At 38.7% G+C, this 27,790-nt stretch overlaps 1 protein-coding gene across 1 annotated transcript in view; it reads right to left on the bottom strand.

The window, feature by feature from the left end:
- TMTC2 (transmembrane O-mannosyltransferase targeting cadherins 2) overlaps nucleotides 1-27,790 on the bottom strand; it is a 373,836-nt gene that overhangs the window by 72,811 nt on the left and 273,235 nt on the right. Inside the window, exon 9 of the mRNA XM_081130714.1 lies at nucleotides 1,869-1,950. Within this exon, the coding sequence (XP_080986840.1) occupies nucleotides 1,869-1,950 (82 nt within the window). The remainder of the gene's footprint in view (nucleotides 1-1,868; nucleotides 1,951-27,790) is intronic.

Below are 27,790 nucleotides of genomic sequence, written 5' to 3' on the forward strand. Positions count from 1 at the left end.
TTTTGATGCCTCATCTTGAGTCCCTTCCATTTCTTAAACCAGAGTGGGGGAAAGAGCACTGAAAATATTTCATAAAATTATACTGAATTATGTAGTCATTCCTCCCTCAGAAAATAAGTGTACTTCTAATAATGTATGCATACCAAAATTTTTAAATAATCCAGGGGTACTAAAAAGAATCAGTTTTAACCCATGCATTTACAGAACATGTGTTAACCACCATTTTCCAAATAACATATACAATAATGAATTTGTTGCACTTTCTGTTAAAACTAAATCCAAAACTTTCTCATGGGAGATCCCTACTACCACCACTGAAAAAAAAATCCAGGAGCATGATGTAACATAATAATAATAATAATAAAAAGATAGAGGTGGGTAAAGACAGACCAGCCAGAATAAGAGGAGACTAAGGGGACTAACTCTTTAATACAACAGTGAGTTTTTTCAATTTCAATTCAAATGAAGCAATGATAAAGCTTAAAGGAATTGGTTGTGAAAAATCTAAAGCACATAATAAAATTATGGGAAACAAACCTAGCAAGATGGAGTAAGCAGAATTAGTTTGAGGCAAAGGAAATGCAGTCAGTAAGATACGAAAAGAAATCAAACCCATAAGGTGCAATGACAGGAGGTTCTGCAGCACTCAGAGAAAATAATCACTGACTACTTGAGTGCACAGTAGGGGTACCCAAATAGTATGCATGAGAAAATTTTAAGTTAAAACACTTCATATAAGAAAACTGTAACAATAAATTCTGTAGCAAACTTAAATTAGTTGACTGCTATCTTAATATGGCCATAAAACTTCCTTGTGAAACAAAAGCAGAAGTGGTTAGGCAGTAAGTTGCATGGAATTACATGCTGTGTTATGCTGGAAAGATAAAGCACCACAAACCTAGGTTATAAACATATCCATACAGTGTAAATAAACAAATGGACTTGTGGTTGGTTAAGTGCATCTCCATTTTACTATTTCCATTTTCCACACTCATGGCCTCTCACTGATTTATTTTTACTCATTGGAAAATGAGAAAATAAATTAAATATTGTATAAGCATATTAGCTTTATTTTCTCAAGATTTCATTTCCATCCACCTTTAAGTTTACTACTTGATGATAAATAAATAGTGGTCAAAAAACATTTTTCCCCTGAAGGGATCGGCAAAAGTAAATGTTTTTTGGCTTCCTGAAAGCCATTCCAACTGCAAATCTGGTAGAAATAAGCACATCTTTCACAACACCAAACAAGCTGTATCACTTCGCCTCAGTTAACACATGACTCAGTGCTAATGATAGAGGGGAGTGTGACAGGGTTGTTATGTAAGCTCACTCTGGAATGGCGAAGGCCAAGGCTACACCGAATGAGAGAGCCATCCTTTAACCCTTCAGAGCTTATCCTTGACCTCAACCTCAGGCCCACAGAGGCTGGTGTGCCTCCATATCTTCCAGAAAGCAAGACTTTGAGGCCAAAATGCAAACCTCTAAAACTTCAATATGTACATTCCACAAGCACTGCATTATCTTTTACAATGAAAAGAGACCTAACGTTTGAATTATACAGTATGCATCAGGCAAGGAGTGAGATGTTTTCCTGATGAGACCTCATGTAAACTCCACACTGATCTTGAATGGAACAACTGTGAAAATGCCTTCCCTATTGAAGTCCTGTGAAATTACTAAAGGGAAGCACAGTGCATAGCTCTCTTTAATATGACCATTTTGAACGAGAAGGTAAGACTATGAAGCTAAATCTGCAACAACAAAGTCAATGTCCTCTCAGAATGGTCTTTGCCAGCAAAACCTAAATCTCACATCAACATTAATAGGAAATGTGGGGGACATGGAAAAAACTATCAACCACTCACCATAGTGCATGTAACAGTTTCCTTTGGTGGGATCCAGCTCAATAGCCTTCAAGAAGAACTTTTCAGCCTCACTCTTACGACCCTTGAAAAACAGAGAAAATGGATGATTCAGCAGCAGATCATCAGGGATTCTTCTCTTCCTGGGTCCAAATGAAGTAGACTGATGTCCACTTGATATCATAAAAAAAAAAAAAGTGTTGTTTTTATCTGAACAGAGATGATCAAAGAGAATATACTGAGAGAGAAGACTGAAGTTGGAGTCCTGGGAAACACCAAGATGAGAAGAACAGAGGAGAATGAGTTCATCAAAGGTCAAAAAGAAGAGGCCAGGGAAGTAAGAAAAAAAGTAAAAAATGGTTTCACAGAAACCAAAAGGAAAAGATAGTTTGAAGAAACATCATTATCATTGTCTACTGTATGTTCTCCCTTCAATTGCTTCCTTTTCTTTCCTTCTTTTCCTTATAAAGAATTATGTCCATTTTAGTTTTCAAGATGATTTTGTCTTAATCGCTCACCTTATATAGGAAAAAACTAGTTGAATTTATTGAATATCAAACAACACAGTTTATCCAGGACTTGCTGCTGTCATTCAGGACTAACACACCGTGAATCCAGGATTTAATTTAAAATTAGATGACCTACCTTCCTAGCTATAGTTTTAAATAAACATTACTGACTGCACCCATGCTGACTGCAAGTGGTATCAAGGCACTGCGTGGTGTCCGGCAGATGTAGTCCAAAGTAAAAAAAAAAAAAAGACACAAAGAAATCAAACAAAAAAAACCCCCACACAATCTTATCTACTTGCTCCTTCTAATTTATACACTACCTACCCACATGAGCTTCAAATGATTTTTTTCCTTTCTTTAAACAACTCTTATGGAGACAAATCTTCCAAAGATAGAGTATAATTAACCTAATATTCTACACTCCATGTAACTGACTCATTTCTCCATACACCCTCTCCTTTTAGTTTATTCAGTCATTTAAAAGATTCACTCTTGAACAGTCTTCATTCATTCATTTCCTAGCAGGTAAGAACTAGCCCACAGCCCCTGCCAACTACAGCTAGTGTTAACCAAATGATCAGACAACTGACTTCATTTCTTCTTTTATTTTAATAATGCCACTCCAGTCAACAATTCATCTTTAATTCACTCACCTCATCAAATATCCAATAATTAAAATTTAATCCCCTGCAAAAATTTTCCCTCCCAGCATTGTAACTTCAAAGGAAAAAAAGGAAAGCACAGGCAAAATGCTTCCAATACACATCACACTTTCGTGAAGTTAGTAAAAATTTGCAAGAAACTTACCAAATTAGGATTCCTGAAAGATAAAATAACTATAAATAGAGGTCATGAATCAGACGGTCTAACATACGAATTAAGAGCCAGATTCTAGAGAGATCCAAGATGGTAGCAGAGTGGAAGCTACACCGACACTCTCCCAGGACCAAACTGAAATTACAAATAAAATATAGAAAAACCACCCTGAATAATCAACTGCAACTGAAGACGAGCTGGAGAGCACCCTCATAACCAAAGGAGAAAAGTGGAGGCCACATTGAGACTGGTAGGAAGTGTGGAGGAGCCAGAGGGCTGGCTGGGCTCCCACAGGCAGCAGCTGAAGGTCCGGAGGGATATCTCAGCTGGGGGGGGGGAGTTCCCACTAAGCACTCTGGGGTCTAAACCCCAAGCTGGGCTTCCCAGCCAAGAGCACCAGAACTGAGGAAGGTGCCCACAGAGAGATAGTTGGAAATGCCAGCACCCTCTTAAAGGGCCAGTGCACAAAGTTTTGTGTGTAGCCGCTCACCTTGGGCTCCAGCAGAGTGAGGGCAGAGTGGACTGGAGCCGTGTGAGGAGAATCGGGGGGGAGGAGGGAGCGGTGGCTGAGGGAAGAGATCTCAGAGGGCACCCATCAGGACCCAGTGCTGAGTTATTCCCCCATACTGGAGGGGATGTCTTTTTCAGGCAGACATTTGCCTTCCAAGGAGTTTTTGCCTGGTGGAGAAGTAATTGCCTCACACTGCTGGAAAACCTCTGGCCCCACCCTATGTAGTTTTTACAGCCTGAGGCTCCAAAAGAGACTGATAACAATCAGCCCCCCCACCCTGTGGAGTTTCTACAGCCTGAGGCTCATAAAAGACTGAATAACAGCCTCTGGGGGCTTTGAGTTTTTGCCTGACTTGTTTCTGGATGCAGGGCTTAGAAAAGCAGACCTTGGTGCATATATTGGTCCTGTCCAAACACACCCAGGCCCAACAGAGGAAACCAGAAGCTGTGGAGTGCGGAAAACTTTAAATAGGGTACTCAAGGCCAGCTGCAATTAGTATCTGACATTGGCCTGCACCAGAGATCATCCAAAAGACTGTGAGTCCTAGCAGATCGACCTCATACATAGAAACAAATCTAAACAGGAAGCCAAAATGTGGAGACAAAAAACAAGCCCCAAATGAAAGAACAAAAGAATTTCTCAGGAAAAGAGCTAAATGAAAGGGAGATAAGCAATCTATCAGATAGAGAGTTCAGAATACTGATCATAAGGATGCTCAACAACATGAAAAAAGATAGAAACTATGAAGGAAATTAAGTATGATATAGTAGAAATAAGATTAAAAAAAATTGGCAGGAATGAACAGCAGATTAGGGGTAGTTGATTGGATCAGCAAACGAGAAGACAGGTAGAAAAAAAATCACTCAATCAAAGATCCAAAAAGAAAAATACAATTAAAAAACAAGGGCACAGTCTAAGGGAGCTGTGGGACAACATGAAACATAACAATATTTGCATCATAGGAGTGCCAGAGGAGGTCAAAAGTAAGCAAGGGTTAGAGAACCTGTTTGATGAAATAATGACAGAAAACTTCCCTAACCTGGTCAAGGAAAAAGCCACACAAGTTCAGGAGGCACAGAGAGTCCCAAGAAAGAAGAAGCCAAAGAGGCCCACACCCAGACACATCACAATTAAAATGCCAAAAATGCAAGGCAAAGAGAGAATCTTAAAGGCAACAAGATAAAAGCAATCTGTTACCTACAAAGGAGCTCCCATAAGGCTGTCAGCTGGCTTCTCATCAGAAACTCTACAGGCCAGAAGGGAATGCCATGAAGTATTCAAGGTAATGCAAAACAAGGATCTGAAACCAAGACTACTTTATCCAGCAAGGCTATCATTCAAAATAGGTGGTGAAATAAAGAGCTTTCCAGACAAAAAAATGCTAGAAGAATTTATAACCACCAAACAAGCATTGCAAGAAATGTTAAAGGGCCTTCTGTAATAAGAAGTTTAAATAGAGAGAATGAAAAACATAGGCATAAAGAAATAAAATGGCAATAGATACGTATCTATCAATAATAACCTTAAATATAAATGGATTAAATGTCCCAATCAAAAGACATAGGGTAGCTGAATGGATAAGAAAACAAGACCCAAGTATATGCTGCCTACAAGAGACCCAGCTCAGAACATAAGACTCACACAGGCTGGGGAAAAAACAAACAAACAAAAAACTTCTAGAGGACTTCAAAGGAGAGATCCACAGCAATACAGTCATGGTAGGGGACTTTAACACTCCACCGACTTCACTGGCTAGATCTTCCAGACAAAAAATCAACAAGGAAACAGCGAAGCTAAATGGCACACTAGATCAGATGAATTTAATTGACATTTAGAGAACATTCCACTCCAAAGCTGCAGAATATGCATTCTCCTCAAGTACACATGGGACATTCTCAAAGACAGACCACGTGTCAGGACACAAAACAAGTCCCTACAAATTCAAGAAGGTTGAAATCATACCAAGCATCTTCTCAAGACATTTACACCATGAAATACTATGCAGCTGTAAAAACAAAGGATCCCTTACCCTTTGAGACAGCATGGTGGGACCTGGAGAGTATTATGCTAAGCGAAATAAGCCAGTCAGAGAAAGAAAAGTGTCACGTGATCTTATTCATATGTGGAATCAAATGAACAAAATAAAGTGATGAATAAAATAGATCCAGAGACATAGAAGCATGGAACAGACTGACAAATCTTTTTTTTTTTTAAAATATATATTTATTGATTTCAGAGAGAGGAAGAGAGAGGGATAGAGAGATAGAAACATCAATGATGAGAGAGTCATTGATTGGCTGCCTCCTGCAGGCCTCCAACTGGGGATCGATCCCGCAACCCGGGCATGTGCCCCAACCAGGAATCAAACCCCGATCGCCTGGATCCTAGGTCGACACTCAACCGCGGAGCCACGCCTGGTCGGGCAGACTGACAAATCTTAGAGGGTGGGCAGGGGTGGGTGGGGAGAGATTAACTTAAGAATTTATATGCATAACCCAAGGACACAGACAATAGTGGGTGAAGGCCAAGGTGGAGGGGATCAATTGGGGGGATATTTGTAATACTTAACAATAAAGATAAATTTTTTAAAAAGTAGGGAAAGGACCTGGATAGACACTTATCCAAAGGGGACATACAGACGGCCAATAGACATGAAAAAATGCTCAATGTCACTAATCACCAGAGAGATACAAATTAAAACTACAATGAGGTATCACCTCACACTTGTCAGAATGGTTACTATCAATAAAGCAACAAACAATAAGTGCTGGCAAGAATGTGGGGAAAAGGCAAACCTAGTGCACTGTTGGTGGGAATGCAGTCTGGTACAGACACTGTGGAAAACAGTATGAACTTCCTCAAAAAATTAAAAATGGAACTAACTGCCTTTTGACCTAGCAATCCCACTTCTGGGAATATATCCTATGAATTCTGAAACACCAATCCAAAAGAATATATGCACCCTATGTTCATAGCAGTGTTATTTACAATAGCCAAGATCTGGAAACAGCCCAACTACCTATCAGTAGGTGAGTGGATAAAAAAGCTGTGGGACATTTACACAATGGAATACTACGCAGCTATAAAAAGGAAGGAACTTTTACCCTTTGCAATAGCATAGATGGACCTGGATAGTATTATGCTAAGCAAAATAAGCCAGTCAGAGACAGGAAAATACCATATGATCTCACTAATTCGTGCAATCTAATGAACAAAATAAACTGACGAACAAAATGGAACCAGAAGCATGGATACATGGAACAGACTGGCAGGAGCCAGAGGGGAGGGGGGGTAGAGTAACTGGATCAACACGTTGAAGGGATTAGCTAAAGAGCATATATGCATATCCCTTGGACACGGACAATAGTGCAATATTGTGGTGAAGGTCAAAGGAGAGGAGCCGGGGGTAGGTGGAGGCGGGCAAAGGGTGGGGGAAATGGGGAAGTCTGCTGTAATGTCAATATTAAAGATTTTTAATACAAAAAAGATACTTCTTTGGGGAAAAAAAAAACACTACATACTAGGCAGGCAGAAGAGTGCCCACAGTTGTGTAGCTATGTGACCCTTAGAAAATTATTTCATCTCTTAGTTGGAATTTTCTCTATTGCAATAAAGAAGATAGGTGGAGCACCAAAGATTTTTAGGGCAGTGGAAGCTCCTCTGTATGATACCATAATAGTGAATACATGCCATTACACATTTGTAAAAACCCATAGAATATATAACACAAAGGGTGAGCCTTAATGCAGGCTAAGGACTTTAATAATAATGTATCCATATTAGCTCATCAATTGTAACAAATGTACAACACTAATGCAAGTTTATAATAATAGGAAAGCTATGTGAAGGCTGTAGGATGGTGAGGGAGCACATGGGAATTCTCTGTACTTTTGACTCAATTTTTTTGTAAACTTAAAACTGCTCTAAAAATAAAGTATATTATTTAAAAAGAGGATAATGAAATAGTTCATAAGAATATTAATTTCTCAGGTGATACACATAAAGGAGTTATAATAACTAGGTATATTGTAAGTTTATAATAAGTGTTACTATAATTTTATATATACATATAAACTTACACAAATATATATATACACACATATATACCTATATATTATGCAAGAGAATGCAGAATTCTGAATGAAAAAGAGCATGTTCTGTTATATACACCATCTCAAAAACACATGGTCAGCTTCAACTCATCACTGGAAAATGATGTACAAAGAACTTGCAGATGATATTATTAAAAAAAGATGCAAAAAGAAAACTATCATTGATAAAGAGTCTGTACAAATGTTATATGCAAAGATAAAAAGGGCCCGTGAGCTTTCTTCCACTTAAGTTTTTCTGGATAGAAGAGAAAAACTGGTTCATTTATCAATGTCACAGTAAATGGGGTAGTAAAATACTTGTCTGTAGTCAACTGGCAAAACAATCATACACAGCATTAAGAACATGCACCAGAACGCAAAGGACACTGGTCTCTGGTTGCTCCATGGACCAGGATATTAAAGGCAATGAATCCCACCAGCTCCTAGATGTAAAATAAACACATTGAAGAACAGAACCCTCTTTCTGGGGGCAAGTATCAAACCATCTTGCAAAAGCTTATCTTCCTGCTTTGACTACTATTTCTTTAGTCAAGTACCAAATACTGAGGAGGAAAATGAAATCCTCACAAGAGTCTATAAAGTGAAGAGTCAACCAAATGCATAAGCCATGCAGACACACGTTACTAGCTCTTAGGGAGGGATTATGGTGGCTGGGCGGTAACACTATGTTGAGTCAATTTTACCCTTTCAACTACCATTGCTTTAGAGCCTGGGTAGGGAATGTCCGGCCCAAGGGCCTGAAATCATTTGGTCTGGTCCTGCCAAGGCAACCACAGGCGGGACTCAAAATTCAATAAGTCTAGGAGCTTTTTTTCATAGCTAATTTTTAAGTTGATAATTTTCTATAGCCCATGAATGATGTTAAAAATATCCAAGGGCCATTGGCAGGAAAAAGGTTCCCCATCCCTGCTTTAGCGGGATGGCAGCTAAGAAGAGAGCAAAGTTATTTCTCAGGAGGTTTTTCTTGGTGTCGTTTAGATTACACTGGCATTTTCTACAAGCATTACGGAGTAAGCCACTGGCTGCACAAACCCCTCCCATCAAGCGCCATTACTCATTTTGTATACTGGCTGGGAATTTTGGACACATGTGCTGGTTCAGAAAACCAAGAAAAATGGACTACGGTCAGCTGTGACAAAATAAGGGAAATGTGAGTGAAGAGGCTTGGGCCCTACTGCCAGTTCTGTGACTTGTTTGTTTGTTCCTTTCTTTTTGTAATTAACAATTATTTATTGAATGTCTACTATTTGCCTTGCACAGTTCTAAGTACCAGGGATATGACCATGAACAGAGTGCTTGCCCTCAAGTCCCAGCTGCAGGAGGCACATAATGAACATATTACACAACACTAAGGGAATCAGCCCCAGAGCGTGCCGGGCAAGCGATTTCTCCAGCTGGCTTTGACAGAGGTCGTCTAGCGACAGACAAGCCTGTGTGTGAATCTTGCTGCCTCTGCTTATTTAACTGAGTGACTACGAGTATCTTTCGTGATAACTGAGTCTCTATCTCCTCATCTGGTAAAAGGAACACAATTTTGAAGGACTGCAAAGAAAAACACAAATCGAATGGCAATAACCAGCTTCACATCTGGCATATAAAGTTCCGGCATTCTTTGACTTTTCTTCCTTCTGTCTCTTCAAAAGAATTCATCATCCCAAGTTCAATGTCACAAAATGGTTCCTAATTACCAAAATTCAAAAGTCCCCTGTAGGATTTCATGTTTTGGTAGCAACTAAACTTCACAATTTCCCTACAAAATGACTCTCATGCCTAACACTTCCTCCCACCTCAAATAAAGGCTCAGTGAAAGCCTTTGCAGCTCACATCTAGACGGCAACAGCCTGCAGGCTTCCTCACTCACTGAACTGCAGCTCACCGGGTTCATGTTCCTGATGCACAACTGTTTCTGTGATGCACCTATTAAAAAAATACTTGAATAGCTCCTATTTCCACTTATTCTCTTTAATAATCAGTTTAATATCGAAATCTTCAACAATCTAGCTCAAATCTTCCTAGCTGAATATCTATACCGTTTCAGGTCAATTTATAAATATGGTGGGGCAAAAGTAGGTTTTCAGTTGTAAGTAAGCGGAACAGAATTTATTCTGGTATTCTTACTTATTAATTATTGTATTATTTTCCATATGAATGACTGTAAACCTACTTTTGCCCCACCCTGTGTTTTATACACACATACACACACCTAGACATACACACTCCCTCCCAAACATTCCTGGAACTCCCCCTTAAGAAAGCACTAAGGAATATTAACCATGAGAGAGAATTACAGCTCTGGCTGGGTGGCTCAGTTGGTTGGCGTGTCATCCCGTACACCAAAAGGTTGTGGGTTCTGTTCCCAGTCAGGACACATACCCAGGTTGCAGGTTCAATCCCTGGTCAGGGTGCACACGGGAGGCAACCGATCGATGTTTTTCTCTCACATCAATCTCTCTCTCTCTTCCCCCTTCCCCTCTCTCTATAATAAATAAGCATGTCCTCGGGTAAGGATTTAAAAAAAAAGAGCGGGAGAATTATACTATTATGGTTTCAACTTGAATTGTTTTATTTTTATTTTATTTTTATTTATTTTTTTTTTTTAAATATATCTTTATGGATTTCAGAGAGAGAAAAGGAGAGGGAGAGAGAGAGATAGAAACATCAATGATGAGAGAGTCATTGATCGAGCCCGCAACCCGGGCATGTGCCCTGACCGGGAATCGAACCCCGATCGCCTGGATCCTAGGTCGATGCTCAATCACTGAGCCATGCCCAGCCGGGCGAATTGTTTTATTTTTTAAAAGTAAAGCATAAGTCAAATTTTTAACTTATTTTTAGTAACAAATTACTGATTATATCAACCATTATATATATCAACTTACTGTCTCACCAAGTGTGTCTTGATGCCACAGCTCAGAACTGCTATTTCACTAAATAGTACCTGAAAACACCAAGAGTTTGCAGTGCTGCACTGCACTATGAATATATAGGTATACATCTAATTGTTATATTAATCTTACCTTATAAACTAGATTACTCCCAAAAGACTCAGCCTTCCCTTCTATAGCTATCCAAGTTTTCTGCAGATATAAAAGCCAGTCAACAAATACACAAGCTACCACTATTTGCTTTATATAGCTTACTAGCTTCTAGTTAGTCCGTTATTTAGTTCACATGTTCACACATTTTCAGTAAAGTACAGAGCTATGAACAAAATAGTAATTTCTCCATTTTACATCTGAAAACTGTCGCATAAACTGAGTCTATCAAACTATAAAAAGAGTTCCTCAGAAATAGCCCAATTCTCAACTAAATATTTGTACCCTAACCAGGGACTACCTGCATCTTCAGCATCAGTAGGGATAACAATTAGAACCAACCAGAGGATTTCCCTTCAATGGTCCTATTTAGAGACTGTTGTAAGTTTGAAGGAGGAACAGTCACTTCCACACACTCAGTGCTTTGCTCTTTGGGAATGTTTGACAATTGTGAACACTGGTCATTTTTCCTAACCAATAACAAGCACATCTTCATTTCACATTCAAGTGTAAATCTACAGGGATGATAAATAAGAAAGGGAAGCAGCCAATAAAACAGGTTCCAGAAGCTGGAAGTGTAGTTTGGTAGCTGTATTGTTTAACCATGCATTATAGTTTAATGAGTGAAAAAGAAAAAGCAACTCAAGAAACAGTCTTGAAAAATTAACGTGTGAGGACCACCGTTTACGAACAGAAGTAGCATTATTTGATGGTCTTTTTTAACATCACTGTGTTTATATGTGAAGTGTCTTCAGGATATAGAAGTCCTCCTCAAAAAGAAAAAAAAATCATTTAAAAATATCTAACAGTTCAACTAATTCTTACAAACCAAGATGATTTACATCAAATCATTTAATTCTCATGTCTCTCCAAGACACTAACTATAATCTAGCAGTACTAACCTTAATTAGAGGCAAAGTAAAGGGACAGAGGCAGTGGTAACATTCATGATGAAATATCTCTATAATACCAAAATATTTCCATTATCAAATCATCATATACCTAAATTTTGACCATGACATTGATATTTTAGGAAGAGAATAATATTTCTTCTGGAATGCATTAAAATATAATAGAATAAGGGTACTGGATAGAAAAATGAATGTGGCTAGTCTACTGATAATAGATTGTGTTTTTTCTCCCTGAATTGTCTCTCAAGTCGCATTTTCTATAAATATCAGACCTGCTGTGACCTCTTTTCCTAAACATCCAAAGCAGAAGCTGCCTGAAACACACCTGGAATATATTGTCTTAAAGCCTAAGCTCCTTGAAATGTATCAGATGATACTGAGGGTGGCCAGTGGCAAGAGGGAGTGCTCTGATTGTTCAGGGGCAGCATCCAGAGCAGGTGGAAAAACCTCAACAGGAGGGATGGCTCTATGGTAGGTCTAGGTCAAGGCTGGCCCCAGAACCAGGGCTCCCAACCTGAGCAAAGCTTCCTTAAAACCCATCCCGAGTGCTACTGCAGAGCTATCAGACTTGGAGGTGAAGGTATCAGCTCAGACCAAGTTGACGAGGGCAGCTTCTCCCCAGCTCCGTGAGCATCATTAAGCCTCCCAGATTTAGTTGAAACCCAGGGAGCGTAGGAGGTAACAAAACAGGCTAAAACTGAATGGCTGACCAAGTGGGATGGAAGGCTCCATTATACCAAATTTCATTCACAGAAGATAAAGTGGGTCATTCACAGGCAGCTGGGTTTCTGGCCTGGAAGCCACACATATTTACATGAGCAATGGGCCAAAAAGGCAGTTTGTAGGTACCAAAAAACAATGTCCAATATCCTTATAAAAACATGTTAAACTTACTCAATATTTAATTTACCTAAAACGTAAATACATTCAGATGTTATTATTCCTCTGTCAATGATGTTCCCCCCAAAATAATATAACTCAGTATTACTAAGGGTTCATAAAAATAGGTGCTTATATCACACATAGCTAAAATGTGATAAAATCTTTTGGAGAGCTATTTGATGTGTATCAAAAGCCTTTAAATCACAGATACACTTTGGCCTAACAATTCTATTTCTAGATACTTGTCCAAAGGAAATACCTATAAATACAAAGAGGCGGCCATTCATTTTCACTGCAATATTGTTTATACAAACTGAATTGTCCACCAGCATAAATTTGGTTAACCAAATGTTATTTCAATGAAATACTATGAATCTATTAAAATGATTTTTTAGAAGAGTTTTAAACCACAAGAGATCTTTGTGATCCACGGCTAAATGAAATACGTAGATTTTTAAATTGTAGCTTATGTCCTAATTACATTTTTTTTAAAAACTGAAAGAATATTTTTAAGAGGAAATTAATACTATCTGAATCACTGGATCATTTTACTGCTGGGGTTTCAAAGATGAATGAAAGGGTTGACCCGTCAGTATTTCAAGAATGTTGGGGCAGAAGTACTCATCTGGAGTGGACTGATAAATACAGTGCTGTGTTAGTATCAACTTGTGTCTTGAGAACACAGTGCACTTAGTCTGTGGAGAAGGGCGAAAGAAGGTTTCGGAGATGTTATGCTTGACTCCGTAGAAATGGAATAAGCTCCTATTAAGTGACAAGCTGTGTTCCAGGTCTTGGTAATCAAGACAAAGCTCTTGCCCTCCTGCAGTTTACATCCTAGTGGTGTAATGGATACTTTACACAGGAGCAGGTGACACTGGCATTTGGTCTTAAGGACTCTGGTAAAAAATAACACAGGCTAAGGGAAAAGGGTTATACTCTACTGGGGGTAGGATGGGGTGATGTTTGATAAAGCGGTCAAGAAAGGCCTTTAATGACATTTGAGAAGTGACTTAGGTAAAGGGAGTGAGCAAACCATGCAGAGGTCTGGCTGGCGTGGAGTGCTGGACCTAACAAGACCACCAATCTGGCAGCGGTGGAGGACAAAGAATCATAGGAAATGAGTGTGAGAGGCAGGAGGCAGCAGCTCATGTAGGACCTAGTATGCGCTGTGAGAAGTTTGGAATTAATTTTCTTTTTTGGTAGTGCTAACCACAGTTTCAATATTGGATGCCACATGTTGCTCTGACTCATATAATTTCCTTGATGTTAACAAGCAAAGGGCCGAACTGTCTCCAGGAACTGCACAAAATATGGAACACTTCATGAATCTATGTGTCATCCTTGGGCTGGAGCCACGCTAATCCTCTCCGTCTTTTTAATCTCAGTGTATGTGCTGCTGAAGCAAGCACTGAAATTTTTGATTAGGAAGGAATACTACAAAAGATTTTAAATAAAGGTACAAAAAACACTCTAGATTTTGGGTGGAAAAACTGTAGGGGATGTGGAAAACAGGAAGACCACTTGGGAAGTTATTAATACTGCATAGCTAAGAATAAAGTGAGACGTACACTACAGTGGAAGTAGTGAGATGTGGTTAGATTTGGAATCTCCTGGAGTCAGGTGGTTGATGGATGGGTATGGATGGATGGGTATAATATAAAAACAAGAGTCAAGGATGACTCAGCAGCTTGCAGCACCTAGGTGAATGCAGGTATCACTTCATCCCATGGGAAAACCAGTGTGAGAAAAAGTGTTGGTAGGAAGGCACACGTGTAGTGGAGTAATCAAGTTCTATTTGATTGAGATGCTAGGGCAAGAGAGATTGGAGAACTAATCAGAAAGACTAGTCAGGAGCCACAGACCAGGCATTGTCAAGGAAAGAGAACACCAGCTCTCTGGTACCTTGCATGAAAAGAAAATGAAAGGGGAAGACATGCGAGAATGCCAAGGGGGGAAGCAAAAAAGGGGAAAACAAAAAAACCCTTGCATTTTAATCATGTTTTCAATAAAAAAGAAAAAAAATATTAAAAAGCATCATCAAATATAAACATTTAAGACCACTTAAAATAACTATTTAAAATAAGTAACAAGTAACTTGCCTTTTATAAATATTTAAAATATTTGATAGTTTTAAAAATATAAATTATATGTTGCTTTCTCCACCCCTTTGATATTATAGGTAAAAATGTAAGATTTTAAGGTATAAACACAAAATAGCTCATTTCTAATGTATTACATAACTGGAGGTGTTTAGCTTATTTAGATTTCCTGTTATATTACAAGTTTTCATTTCCTGTCTACATCTGTTCATTTGTATGTTTTCCCTTGAAGCTTTAAGAGGTCATCCACACATACTGTAAGAACATTTCAGCAGGAGATAATTAATTTGACAGGATACAGCCACATTTGAGCTCCATTTGGCCAAACGACTTGGTTACATTACACAGCTATACTGAGCTCAAAGACAGGTTAACACCGACGTCTCACCGTAACTCTTCTCCATTCATGATCTCAGTTATTAAGAACATTTTTCAGATATTTTACTAAAATGTCTGAGAAAGTTATGGTGAAGTAAGTGAAAAGTACATTAGAATAACATTTATAATTAACTTATAGGTAAAGTATCCTAGAATTCTACTTTAAAATTATGTAAGTCATTCTTAAATCTTAAAATTAGGTATTTTTAGACTTTAGAATAATGCATATAGTATTTTTGAATCACAAACCAAAGAGAGAAAAAATGTCTATTTTTAATTAAAACAATGAGCTTTCAGCAATCCATTGAATTTATTCATTTCTTCCCTTTATTCAACAAATATTTCTTGGGGACCTATCACGTGCCCAGCACTGTGTTAAACACCAGGATGAAAATGGTGAAAAACAGACACAATCCTACCCCACGGTGCTTCCCAAACCGTAGCTGTTACGAGTCCACACAAACAAGGGCTGTGAATTTCACCGAGAACAGTTGGCCTGACCTAGTTGCGGAACCCAGGGAAGGCTTGCAGAGGGACTGCTGCTTGCTCTAACAACCTGAGAGATGACTATGATTAGCTGGCTGAAGGAGAGACAAGGTGCTCTAAGGGGAGGCCCAGCACCCGTAAAACTCCAGTGGCGGGAAAACAGAAACACTGCTTGGAGCGCAGGGTGAGTGAGACAGGGGCAGAGGTGGGCCAGGGTTACGGGAGGAGAGCACGCATGGGTTACAGGCTACGTGAGGGAGTTGGTGGTTATCTGCTTTATAAATATCATTCTCAGGGCAGTGTGGAGAGCATGGGAATGTAGGCAGATTAGTCCAGGCTTTTAAAAAAGAGTGATGAGGTTGATAATGGAGATGAAGATTAGCAGACTGACATGAGGAATATTCTGGTAATATAGAGAGGATTGCAACATGCACAGAAGAGGGGGGTACTGTGATGAGGGAGAGGGGGTAACAAGATGACCTCTAGGTTCCTGACTGTGAAACTGAAGGAAAGCAGGTAAATAATGGGGGGGGGGGGGCGCAACAAAACAGGTTAAGGAAATAACATTATGAGCCCAGTTTTGAGAATTGCAGAGATTGAGGTACCTCTGAGACGTCAATGATGTGGTCTGTCGATCAGGCTGAATCAAGAGGTCAAAGGCAAGATAAAACTATTTCAAGAAAACAGCAGTCAATTATGTCAAATGCCAAAAAATAGCCACTGGATTTAATGACACAGAGAAATGACTAGTAGCCTCAGTAAGGTGTGTTTCTGTGCATCAGGCCTTGAAGTCAAAAGGAATGGGGGAGGCTTGGGGGACAAGGTGAGGGAATGAACACCTTACTGCAGACAACTCTGACTGTGAGGGGAGGGGAAGTGACAATGTCAGCAGAAGTGGATGAGACACATCGAGTACTCTGAAAAACAACACAGAAAATCAAAACATAAATCACAACTGGGCCTAAACAATTCATGTCTAGGGTTTTTTTTCTTCTTAGTTCCGCTGAAAATTAGAAGGGAAAAGAACTCAAAACAGTATTTTTTTGACATCTTGGATAACTTTCCAATTTCTCTCTGACCAAATTAAACCAGCCCAGAATCCTTGTACACTGAGCCTCGGGTGCCCTAAAAACACTTGATTCCTACTTTTGTTGTGAAACTTACCACGTGTACCCCAATCACCACTTATTATCTTCTCTTTCGTTTGTAAACCACTTTAGGAGAATTGCTGAATCAACCCTTGATATAGTAGGTGGTCATAAATGCATGGCAATGTGAATATATTGAAAAAGCAACCACTCTGAACACACCTCTTAAATGCATGCTCTCCCTGGGAAGTACGGTAGCCTCAGTGAGGGAGGGTCCCAGTGGGTAAACGTGATTAAATGTTGAGGCCTAAGTGATACCCAGGAGGTAACACCTAGTGTCACTACCAACACCTCCTCTCTACAGAGGGAAAAAAGAAACCATATTTTAGTCAGTACTCTGTGGTCCATAAGGTGGCACTAAAAGTTCATAGAAAATGGCTTCCAATAGGAAACTTTATTTTATTTTATTTATAAATTCTTAGCTTTTTTCCTCCAATCCTCACCCAAGGATGTTTTTATTGATATTGAGAGAGAGAGGAAAGAAAAGAGAGAGAGAAATATTGATCGGTTGCCTCCCATATGTGCCCCAACTGGGGAATGAACCCGCAACCTGGATATGTGCCCTGACCGAGAATTGAACCCCCAACCTTTTGGTGTATGGGACGACACTCCATCCAACAGAGCCACTCAGCTGGGACAGGGAACTTTCTTGTAGATGGATAAAGTGGTCAGTGTGATTTTGGTTTAAGGAATTAGAGCAATTAGAAAGCATGAATCTTAGCTATTCGCCACCATACCAATCATTCAGCTGGGCTGCATGCACAATGGGTGCTTCTTGTTTGTCACGACCAGCTTCATAAACTTTTGCTGGATCACTCTATCCCCAACTGTTTATCAATAGCGTGGGAAGTGTCTACGTGGATCGGCCCCCATAGAAATGGCCTTGGCTCACAGAGCTCAGCGTTGAAACTTGTGCTGCAGAGGTTTAAATCCCATGGGGATAGTTAGGAAAGCTGCCTTGTGAGAGTAGAAAAGCAGGAGCCTTTCAACAACAGCTGCTTTGCAGCTGGGTCACAAAGGAGAGCAAGAAATCCCTAGACACCATAAAAGGTAGCGGATGATGGGAAGGCAATCTCAGTGCCTCCATTTGTCACTGGCAGGGTGCCACTGGCTCTCAAATCCAAATGCTCTCGCAAGAGAATAAAGCCAGATGTAAATAATTCCCTAATTTTATACTATTTTTATAGACAGCTTCAGCAGTAAAGGATATAGAGGGTTATTCAATTGATTTAGACATGACATTCTTTGTTGATTTAACCATGGTACCAGAGAGAACACTGGATTCAGTAACAGAAACCTTAGTTCCAGTCTGGTTTTGACACCAAGGTGAATGACCAAGGAAAGCCACTAATTTGAACAGGTTTCATTTGCCTCCGCCGTCAATCAAGGGACCTGGGTTAACTGAACTCTACTGGTTATGATTCTCTGTTAAAGAAATAGAATCAATTCAGGGGAAGTAATCACTGGTTTGAAACTCAGAGTAAAGGAAAGTTACCTTCTTAATTCATGGCATCCCCTTTTGTCTCTGCTGCTTTTCGATTCACTATAGGGGAGAGGAACTGGCCACTTCCTCCGATCTAGTGAGTGGACACTGAGATGGGGGACAGTAGCTGAGACCTAAAATCAACTGTGGTTTATTTTATGTACTAATGAATGAAACTAAATAAAGTAGGATAAATTGATCTATTTATCTTCTTCTGAAAGAACGTTAAAGGTTAAGGTGCCCATCAAAGGCAGAATTGCCTAGGAAGGTCCTTAAACCAACCAGGCCACATATATACTGAAAGTGTACACTGTGCTTCCAAGTTCTGCTGGTTTGCCTGAAACTGCTCAATCTGTGCCCACTGTTCCAGTGTAAACAGAACAGCACCCCCTTCCTGGTTTTGACAAATATTCCGTAGTTGCCCTAATTCTTGTTTACCTCTCACAAGTATGCACCTAAATTAGACGAGTGAAACAGTGGCTTTCGTGACACTGCAATGTCCCACCAGAAGAAACAGCCAGGCTCCATTAGCAGCATGAGTGAGGTCTCACCATGACCTCAGCTTTCATTCCCCCACACATTCCTAACAAAGAGAGCGCTAACAAAGACATCCTTTCACAGCTCAAGATCATGGGATCTCAGTCGAGCATAATTAAGTTTCCATTCATCTTCTCTGTTTCCCAAAAACACATTTTTCAAGAAGTCTGTGGTCCTAGCACACTGCAATTCTACTTTCTCTTTATAGGTTATATAACAAGAACAGAAACATTATGGAGCTGATTACTATGTGTCAGGCACCAGTCAAGCACTTTGTGTACTGTCACATTACATCCTCATGGCACACCTGAGATACTATTATTATCTATTTTATAAAATTTAAATAAACCTGAGGTATGGCAAGGTTAAGTGCCTTGCTCTAAGTACAAAAGCTTGATTTGGCAGAGCTGACATTCAAACAAAAATAATCTGACTTCATAGTTTCTGCTATTTATTACATTATAGTCTTGGTCCAGAAATTTACTACAGGAATCATTCTGCTACCTAAAGATAAGCTTTATAGAGTAGAGGTCCACCCATACGTTCACACATCCACCCATCCATCTGTTCCTCATCACGTATTTAGTGAGTACGTGCCATATGCCTAGACTTGTGTCAGACTGAAGATAAAGTGACTCCTGCTCTTAGAGACTGAGTCATATTGTGGTGACTCTGTAGGTAAGCCCTTTTCAGTTACAAGACGATACTTAAAAGGGCTCTTGTTAAGCACAGGTAGAGCACCTAAGGAGAAAACAGAGACCAAGGCATCTCTTTGGCCTGAATGAGTCAGAGCACCTCTCAAAAAGGAGGGGGCGGGCATACTTCAGCTGGCTCCCAGATGGAGGACACGTTGACCAGGCATCAAGACAATTATCTGGTCAGTACCAGAGCTGTTGGCTTAAAAGTTCTCTTTACAAGATTCAAATTAAGAACATTATTTAGAAAGTTACTTTAATGAAGAAATTTCTTTCTTGTTTTAACACCATTAAAAGGAGCTGCAGCTTACAAAAGTGAATTTGATACCAACCAACTCAAAATACATCTATTTGATAAAATATGGCTATTTAACAACTAAAGTTACCGAATTTCTACTTTCTATCAGGCCATGATTCTTGAGCCACCTTCTGCGAATAATAATTGCATGTTACTTTAGAGAGAAAGAAAAATCTACTGAAAACAGCACTGTTTAGTAAGCAACACTCATTCACTTTCACTTCTGGAGTGTGAAGTGACCAGAGGTAGTACATATAAGATTACAGGAACCTTTAAAGTAGGTAGAAAAAGACACACACACACACACAGAGCAAACGGTCAGAGGCTGGCGCGTTACCAGCAGAACGAGCTTGTGTGTATAAATGCATATGACAAGCACAGTGCCAAACTGGATCATTCCCAAGTCCTAGCAGTACAGTGTGCTAGCTGAAGCACACACGCATGAGTTCTGGCTTTAGTACAAAACAAAATTCTCTTTTTCTCCTTCTTGCTGTAAGAGAAAATGTGTAATATCACAAGAAACTGTAGGCCACTAATAGGAAAAATATGAGTAGAGAGGTGACATGGAGACGGAGAATAGAAAGTCTGACCTTGTTTGCCTCTAGATAGACAATTTAATAGTAGTTCCACTCAAGGCTAAATTATCACTGTCAACATCTCACACCCTGTTGACCTTGGCAGAAAATATGTGCTGTAAAGGCTGCACAGAACTCACTAAACATCAACATCCCCAATTGTCTTCGTCACAGTCTGCGGTTTAATTGACACCTGAGTTGGCAGGTTTATCTGTGGAATCCAAGAGGGACTGAATTGACACCCTCAATCATAAGTGCATTTTTAACAAAGTAATATGGAGGTTCATAAGTCAGAGGGCAGTGTAGTCAACTTGACACCATCCCTGTGCAACTGCTACAAATACACACAGAGCAGTCTTTGGAAGAAACAGCGATTTATTCAAGTTCTCAAAATGCAACGCACGTGCACTTTGGGATCCATGGTGTCATGCCATAAAAACCACAAACGGGGCACTTTGAAGACTTCGGGGAAAATATAAACTATTATTAAATTAAACTATTAAATTATGAAATCATTTAAAGCAGTTTTTATTTTAAAATAAGCATAGATAGGTTATAAAAAGATGCACTAACACAGAGGAGAGAACATAGGCCTAGGAATCAGAAAGATCTGAGTCTGACCATCTTTGAAGGAACAATCCCTAAAATAGCTGGGCTACTTGGGCAAGGCTTCTCTTGTGTCCAGAATACATAACACGGACAAGAATGATACACCTTGATAAGGTTTATAACTGAGCAGTGCATGTAAAACTCTTACAACAGTGAAAAGAACACAGTAAGTGCTCAACAAATGTTAGCTATCATGATTTTTGTTTAATAAGGACAGCAGTAACTGCTATGCAATATCTGAAAAGAACTAAACAAGGTAAAATATACTTAAAAAGCATGACACAGCAACATATTGTAAGCGCTCATAAAAAAAGTCAGTTCTCTTCTTAACTAGACCTTTTATACCTAAATCCATTTACCCAAAAGTCAGTCACAGAAGTGGATGATAATTTTTCATTTACTTAAAACAGCATTCTTGTAACACAGTCATATGAAGAACTTCATCACCCAAAATACTTAGTTAACCACATTGTCTCTTGTTCTGGAATGTCTTAGGTTACTGTGGGCACAATTTTCCTTTGGGATCAGAGAATTTGAAGAAAAGAGAAATCAGGGAGAATACCAAAGCTCAAAACTGAAGTTTCAGTATAAAAAACTTAGGACCACTTTTGATCAAACTGGAAAACCCACATAAATACTGGTGACAGTTTCAGAACACATTTCCCCCGATCCAGAGATATGTAGTTTCCAAAAGGTCCATTTTCCCTTTGAAATGATGACATAATTTGGCAAGTTCAGGTTGAAGTAGTTAACATGGTTCAAGCTGCTACCAATCTTAGAAAAATAAGAAAGTAGAAAAATGATAGTTGACACTCAATCCTGCGATATTCTGACGCCTGGTATTTCACAGAAGCAAAACTTCGGTTAATCAAAACACATTTTATTCAAGTCTGTTGTTTTTCACACTTCTTTTTCAAGACAAATGGCTATAGATGACATGTTAATTTACTTTGTTCTTAAAAATATATAATGAAGTAAGAAATGCTACACAGGCAACGGAGGAAAAAACAAAAGTACAGAAAACACCCAAAGAAGATGTTATTTCTAGCAGATAGCTTCTGTACCAAAGGATAAACAAGAATAAGTACAAAAGGCAGTTTCTGGTGTTGCCAGACCGACTAGATTAACAAATGAAGTTAGAAAAGTATGAGACTAAGCTATGTGCCTAAACAAGTCACTTAAGATAAATCATATTATTTTAAGAAAGATTTTATACAACAGAACATATTCATTCTTTCAGGGACAGTGACTGTTTTAGATTTGGGTGGCTTACAATAATAATACTAATCCATTCACTTGATAAATATTTGGATCTCTACAAATGTTATTCTGAAAAAAAGTATATTCCCAGAATTCCAAATAAAGGTTTGCTAAATGTCATTTAGTACAATAGTTAATTTAATATTTGTTTTAAAATGAGTAAGCAATATTGTGTTAATTGAAAGTTAATGCTTTCTAAGATCATAAATGAACTTCAGCAAAACCATAAAGAAAAGCCTGCTTCAGCTCTAATCTTCATCTGTGTAAATCCAACCTAATCACTTTTTGTAGAAAATATTTCATATTGCTCTACATCCCATCAAATTTATATACCAAGCTGATCCTTCAAGAAAATTATATAACTATTATGGTAATTTCTAGAAAAGATAGTATTATTCCTGTCTGCCATACATCATCCTTAATAAAAGAGGAAGATCTGTATTCTATTATACCCGTCAGAAGAACACATATTCATTATCAGCACTATCACTGTTCCTGAAATTCTACAAATTCCCTCTGAAATGAATGATTTATATTATGTTCTCTTGAGAATACCTTCCAAGGCTATCAGAGCAAAACAGATCGCCAGAAAATGATTCTCCACTATGTTATCAAAGGCAAAGACAATAAAGGAATATATTAAATTTTATGGGGTTTTTTATTCCTACCTTTCAATAATGATCAGTTCTATAGTTATCATATTTACTGAGACAAAAAGAAATTATTTTACAGTAAAAATGTTTTTATCCAACTTTTATCCAATTCTTTAAATAAATTCTTAAATCTTTTTTCCTAATGCTGAGAAACTGACATTTTTAACCAACAGAATGAAACAAAAAATGTAAGTTCTCATATTTTTTACTTAACTTTAACCTACTCAAAACATCATTTTTTCCCTTCCTGTATAATTACTTCTATAAACCTTCACCTTTGCCACTTATCCTTTCAAACTTTTAGTTTACCCTTTCTCACTCTTTCCTTCCACCACAACACATTAGAAGAATTTATTTGTTCAACAAATAGTTATTGCTTTACAAGATCCTCCTTCGGCATCTGAAATAATCAATGAGACCCACGGGCGAAGACAGTGTGAAGATGGCTAACAATAATAGAAGGTGATGGGCCCACTGCATGGGAGCGCAGGGAACAGAAGAACTGTCAGTGGGGAAGGGCAGTGCGTCGAAGCACTACATCCTGACAGGGCACTTTCTGTGAAATGAACCAATCTCTGCCTCTGAGTCATTTCACTGAGAGTCAACAGGTACTTGTGAAGAGACAGGGTCCCTCCTCTCACTGTCTAAAGTAATAAATAATAGTAATACACAAGCATTCAGCTATCATGTAGATCTTCATATGCCACAGGAACCTGGAAGAGCACCATTAAGGCTGCGTGGAAGAAGCAGTAACTATTTTATGAAGGGCAGTGTTAAGATGACACTAAATAGATGGCCAAGTGGAGAGACAGGAAAGAAGTATTTCAGGCCAAGGCAGCCGTCTGTTTGGAGAGATGGGGGAGCAAGGGGCTGGTCTATCTGAGTTCGGAAAGGAGGCTGTCTGTAAAACAGAAGGCAAAAGACACTGTGAAGATGAACAGGCCTCTAGTTGACAAAGTTTCCCGCCCCCCCAGGAGAAATACAAGTTAACAATTCTAAAACAATTACATGTGAATACTGGAACGTGAACTGCTAAGAAAGTGTGTGGTGGATAGTGAAAGCCACGTTTCTCACTGTTGGAGTGAGAAGTACAGAGAAACAAGGGCAGGAGGCTAGGAAGCTTCATATGGTTACGGGTTAGAGTTGACGACATCGGTATGAACTTAGGTTTAGTTTAATATAAAACACAGAGTTACAAATAGAATATTTATATATTATAGATATGTACATATACACTGGCTCATACGCGGTCATATATCTCCTTGCTCAGTCATCTGAGAGAGCCTAGAAACAACACTTAGTACCACTAATTACACCTAGAACCCAGACCTTGGTTTCTAAACCACTTTCCAATAAAAGTATATAGGGCTCCTTGGAAAAATATCTGATTCTAGTACTTGGGCAGAAAATATATAAGATCAGCCTGGAGCACATTATAGTGATGGAAAGTAAGAAGGCACCCAAAGGTGAAAACACACACACACGATGGAGGTAAGTCAAAGGGATATAGAAGCCTATGACAGAACTCTTGCTGATCAAAGCTAGGCAACAAAACCAACCTGATCAACAAAATAAATAGTAGAAATGTATAAAATGTATACAATGTATAAAATAAATATGCCTGAGTCCACCCTAATGTACATAATTTTTTAAAAAAATATATCTTTATTGATTTCAGAGAGAGGACAGGAGTGGGAGAGAAAGAGAGAAACATCAATGATGAGAGAGCCATTGATTGAGCCCACAACCCCGGCACGTGCCCTGACCAGGAATCGAACCCCGATCGCCTGGATTCTAGGTCGACGCTCAACTGCTGAGCCACGCCCAGCCGGGGAGAATTTTCAATAAATAATTAAGAAGAGATAAATCTCCATGCAGAAGAATACCAAATAATTTACACAGGAACTCAGCCCTCAAAGAGAGAGAGCTTATCTCCCACTCCTTACCTGTGCATTGCATACAGGACTTCCTTCCAAAGAGAAGAGTATGGAAAGGGAGGGAAAAAAGGTGTTTTTACATGGAGAAATGTGACAAAAATCCACCTCAAGCCAGGTCACCCCAGTGAACAAAAACAATGACAAGTCACATTGACGGTAAACAACCTGGATAGGATGTGAGAAGAATGACACTTTAACTCTGTGGTCTTCCTCCAAAAACTCAGTCTAATCTGACAAAACTCCAGCCAAATACCAATTGAAGATCCTTCTACAAAATACATGACCAATACTCGTCAAACCTAAGAAACCGTCATCACCAAGAGGAGCCTAAGGTGACAAGACAACTAAATGAAATGTGGGATCCTGGAACATGGAGGACAACTCGGAAAACTGAAGATACTGGAATAAAATGTGTACTTTATTTAATAATAATATATCAATATTGGCTCATTAATCACGACAAATGTACCCCACTAATATGTTAATAACAGAGGAAACTGAGTGTAGGGATACTGGAACATTCTGTACTGACTTCTCAGTAATTCTTTAATCTAAAACTGTTCTAAAAGAAAAATATTCAGTAAAAATTAATTTCTTAAAAACCTAATGTTAAGTGTCACAAAATTTTAGCCTTGGCTTTATTTGAATTAAAAATGCCTGAGTATCTGTTGAAACATTCTCTGTTTCTCCAAATGCTTGAAACAGTTTGTAACAGTAGCAAATTCCTAAGATAAAAATTTTTAAAATACCTGTTGTGACTCAAACTGCTAAATGGGAGGGTGAGAGTATGCCAGCCAAGGAAAGAACTCAAACAAATCGTAAGTATTTCCTCTGGTGTACTAGAGTGGGGCAAAGTAGGTTTACAGCTGTGAGTGCACGAAACACAGTTTATCCTTGTATTATTATTTATTATTGCACTATTTTCCATAAAACAACTGTAAACCCACTTTTTCTCCACCCGGTATTCTTTGTAGGATGTAAGTACTGGCATTTAGTACAGTTATGTCAGGAAAAGATTTTAAATATTGCAGTGATCAAACACTATTTCTATTTCAGGAATTAAAAACAATGAAAAAGTAATTTGCATCTGGTCACAAATTAATAAAGGGAATTTTCTCTTTCAAAATTATGGCTTAAATTTAATGAGCCTAAAAACAAAGTTGTTTTGTTCTACCTGTACTCCGGAGATTGCAAACACATCCTAAGCACATTATAACATTATCAACTATAGTTCAACAGTTTGGTTTGGGACAAATGGCTATTTTTAGGGTAGCTCTAACCTTACTGTGAATAATAACTTTTTCTTTTTTCCTCCAAAATCTTGACCTTGCTGACACTTGCATCCTAATTTCCTGGAACTTTCTTACTATCTCTATCCACCCATCATGGAGGAAAGCAAAGAACCACACTCAATTTTTACTAAATTCTTAGATGCTTCAAATTAAACGACTACTTAAGAATGAACTAAATACTAGACTAGCAACATCTCTGGTGTTCTCGCTCCAACTCACTGGTCTATCAGGAAAAACTCAGGGTCTTTTTCACGTAAGTCTATTTCTGGAAGCTCTGTACTCTGTGCCCCTCCCCCTGCAGTTTGGTTTGTTACAAAGTTCCCAGACTGTATTCCGCAGGATATTCTTTTCTCTAGGTGATGAGAAGTTCAACTTTCAAAAAGGGTTCCACAGAAAATAGTCTAAGTAGGGCTTTAAATACAAAAAGACTTTCAGGGCCTTCAGTAACTAATATGCATAGTAACATATATTAAGAAAGAAATATAGTATTCAATTTTCTCCACACTAATTTGATTTTTTTAAAAAAAAAAGAAACATCTAGATTTACTAATCTCTATGGAATACATTTTGGGAATGTGTTTTGCACCTTTTGGAATAGTGCTTAAATGGAAACTGTCAAAGCAATAATGGCAGTGCTAAAATCTTGGTACTCTTAAATTTCACCTTATTTTAAACTCCCTTTTTATTATCAAGTAAAAGCAATTCTTGCTATGTAACATTACTTAATGAGTCAGCTTTAACATTTATAGTCAAAGCAAAGGTGTCAAACTCAGTGAGTGCCTAACATACGCAGGCAGTTGTCTACACTTGTGCACTGAGTGTTGATGAAGAGTTGAGGGTAAGAGGAGTGAAGACAACTGGCACTTGTGGGGAATGTGCACCCTACCCTCGGGGAGAAGATGAAAGCAGACCCCAGGAAACTATCTTAAGCCAAAGCAATAGATTTCAACTTAATCCTATACCGCTGCTGAAGCAATAATCTTTTTAAGTCTGCAAAGACATCTTAAAACGTAGGACCAAAGGCTCCTGATCAGTAATTTTCTGCTTAAAATGCATAAACTTCTGATTCAAGCAGCCAGAAATTCTGTTCTTCTGGCTATACTGCTGTTTCAATCCAAGAAAGAAGAAACAGCAAACTATGTAAGAGATGATGGCTTCAAGTTCCATTTCTCAGGGACAAAAATCTTCCAGAGTGATCATTACATCGAGCAACTACACTACTATTTATCACATGACATCATGATGCAGGCTTTGTACAATGGTCAGTGCCCATCTGAAACCCAGCGCCACACGGCTAATGTCAGGCTGACCAGAGGGTCTGATTTTGTGTCCGTTTTCACGTTGCTGGCTTCCTCCCAAAGTAGTTATTACAGTGCACACTGAATCACAGTGTAGGCTCAAGAATGTAACTCATTCTGTCCCTTTTGACAAAGAGCCTCAATTATACTTCAGAAATGAGTCTCAATTATACCTGCATTTTAAGCCTTTTAAAAGAATTATGCTTTCCACTGTGAGAAGAAATAAATTTCTAGGCAGGTAAGTGCTCAGATGCTCTGGCTCCAACTCAATGTTCTACCAGTTAATTGTTAACCAGGTAAAGGTTGGTGGTCACTTCACTTGCGCCTCTCACCCTGTACCCCCTCTTTCAGTTTGGGATAACCTTATTTCCTTCACAACCTACAATATGAGAGAAACT

The sequence above is a fragment of the Miniopterus schreibersii genome, assembly GCF_964146895.1.
Source record: "Miniopterus schreibersii genome assembly, chromosome: 2".
NCBI classification, from domain to species: Eukaryota; Metazoa; Chordata; class Mammalia; order Chiroptera; family Miniopteridae; genus Miniopterus; species Miniopterus schreibersii.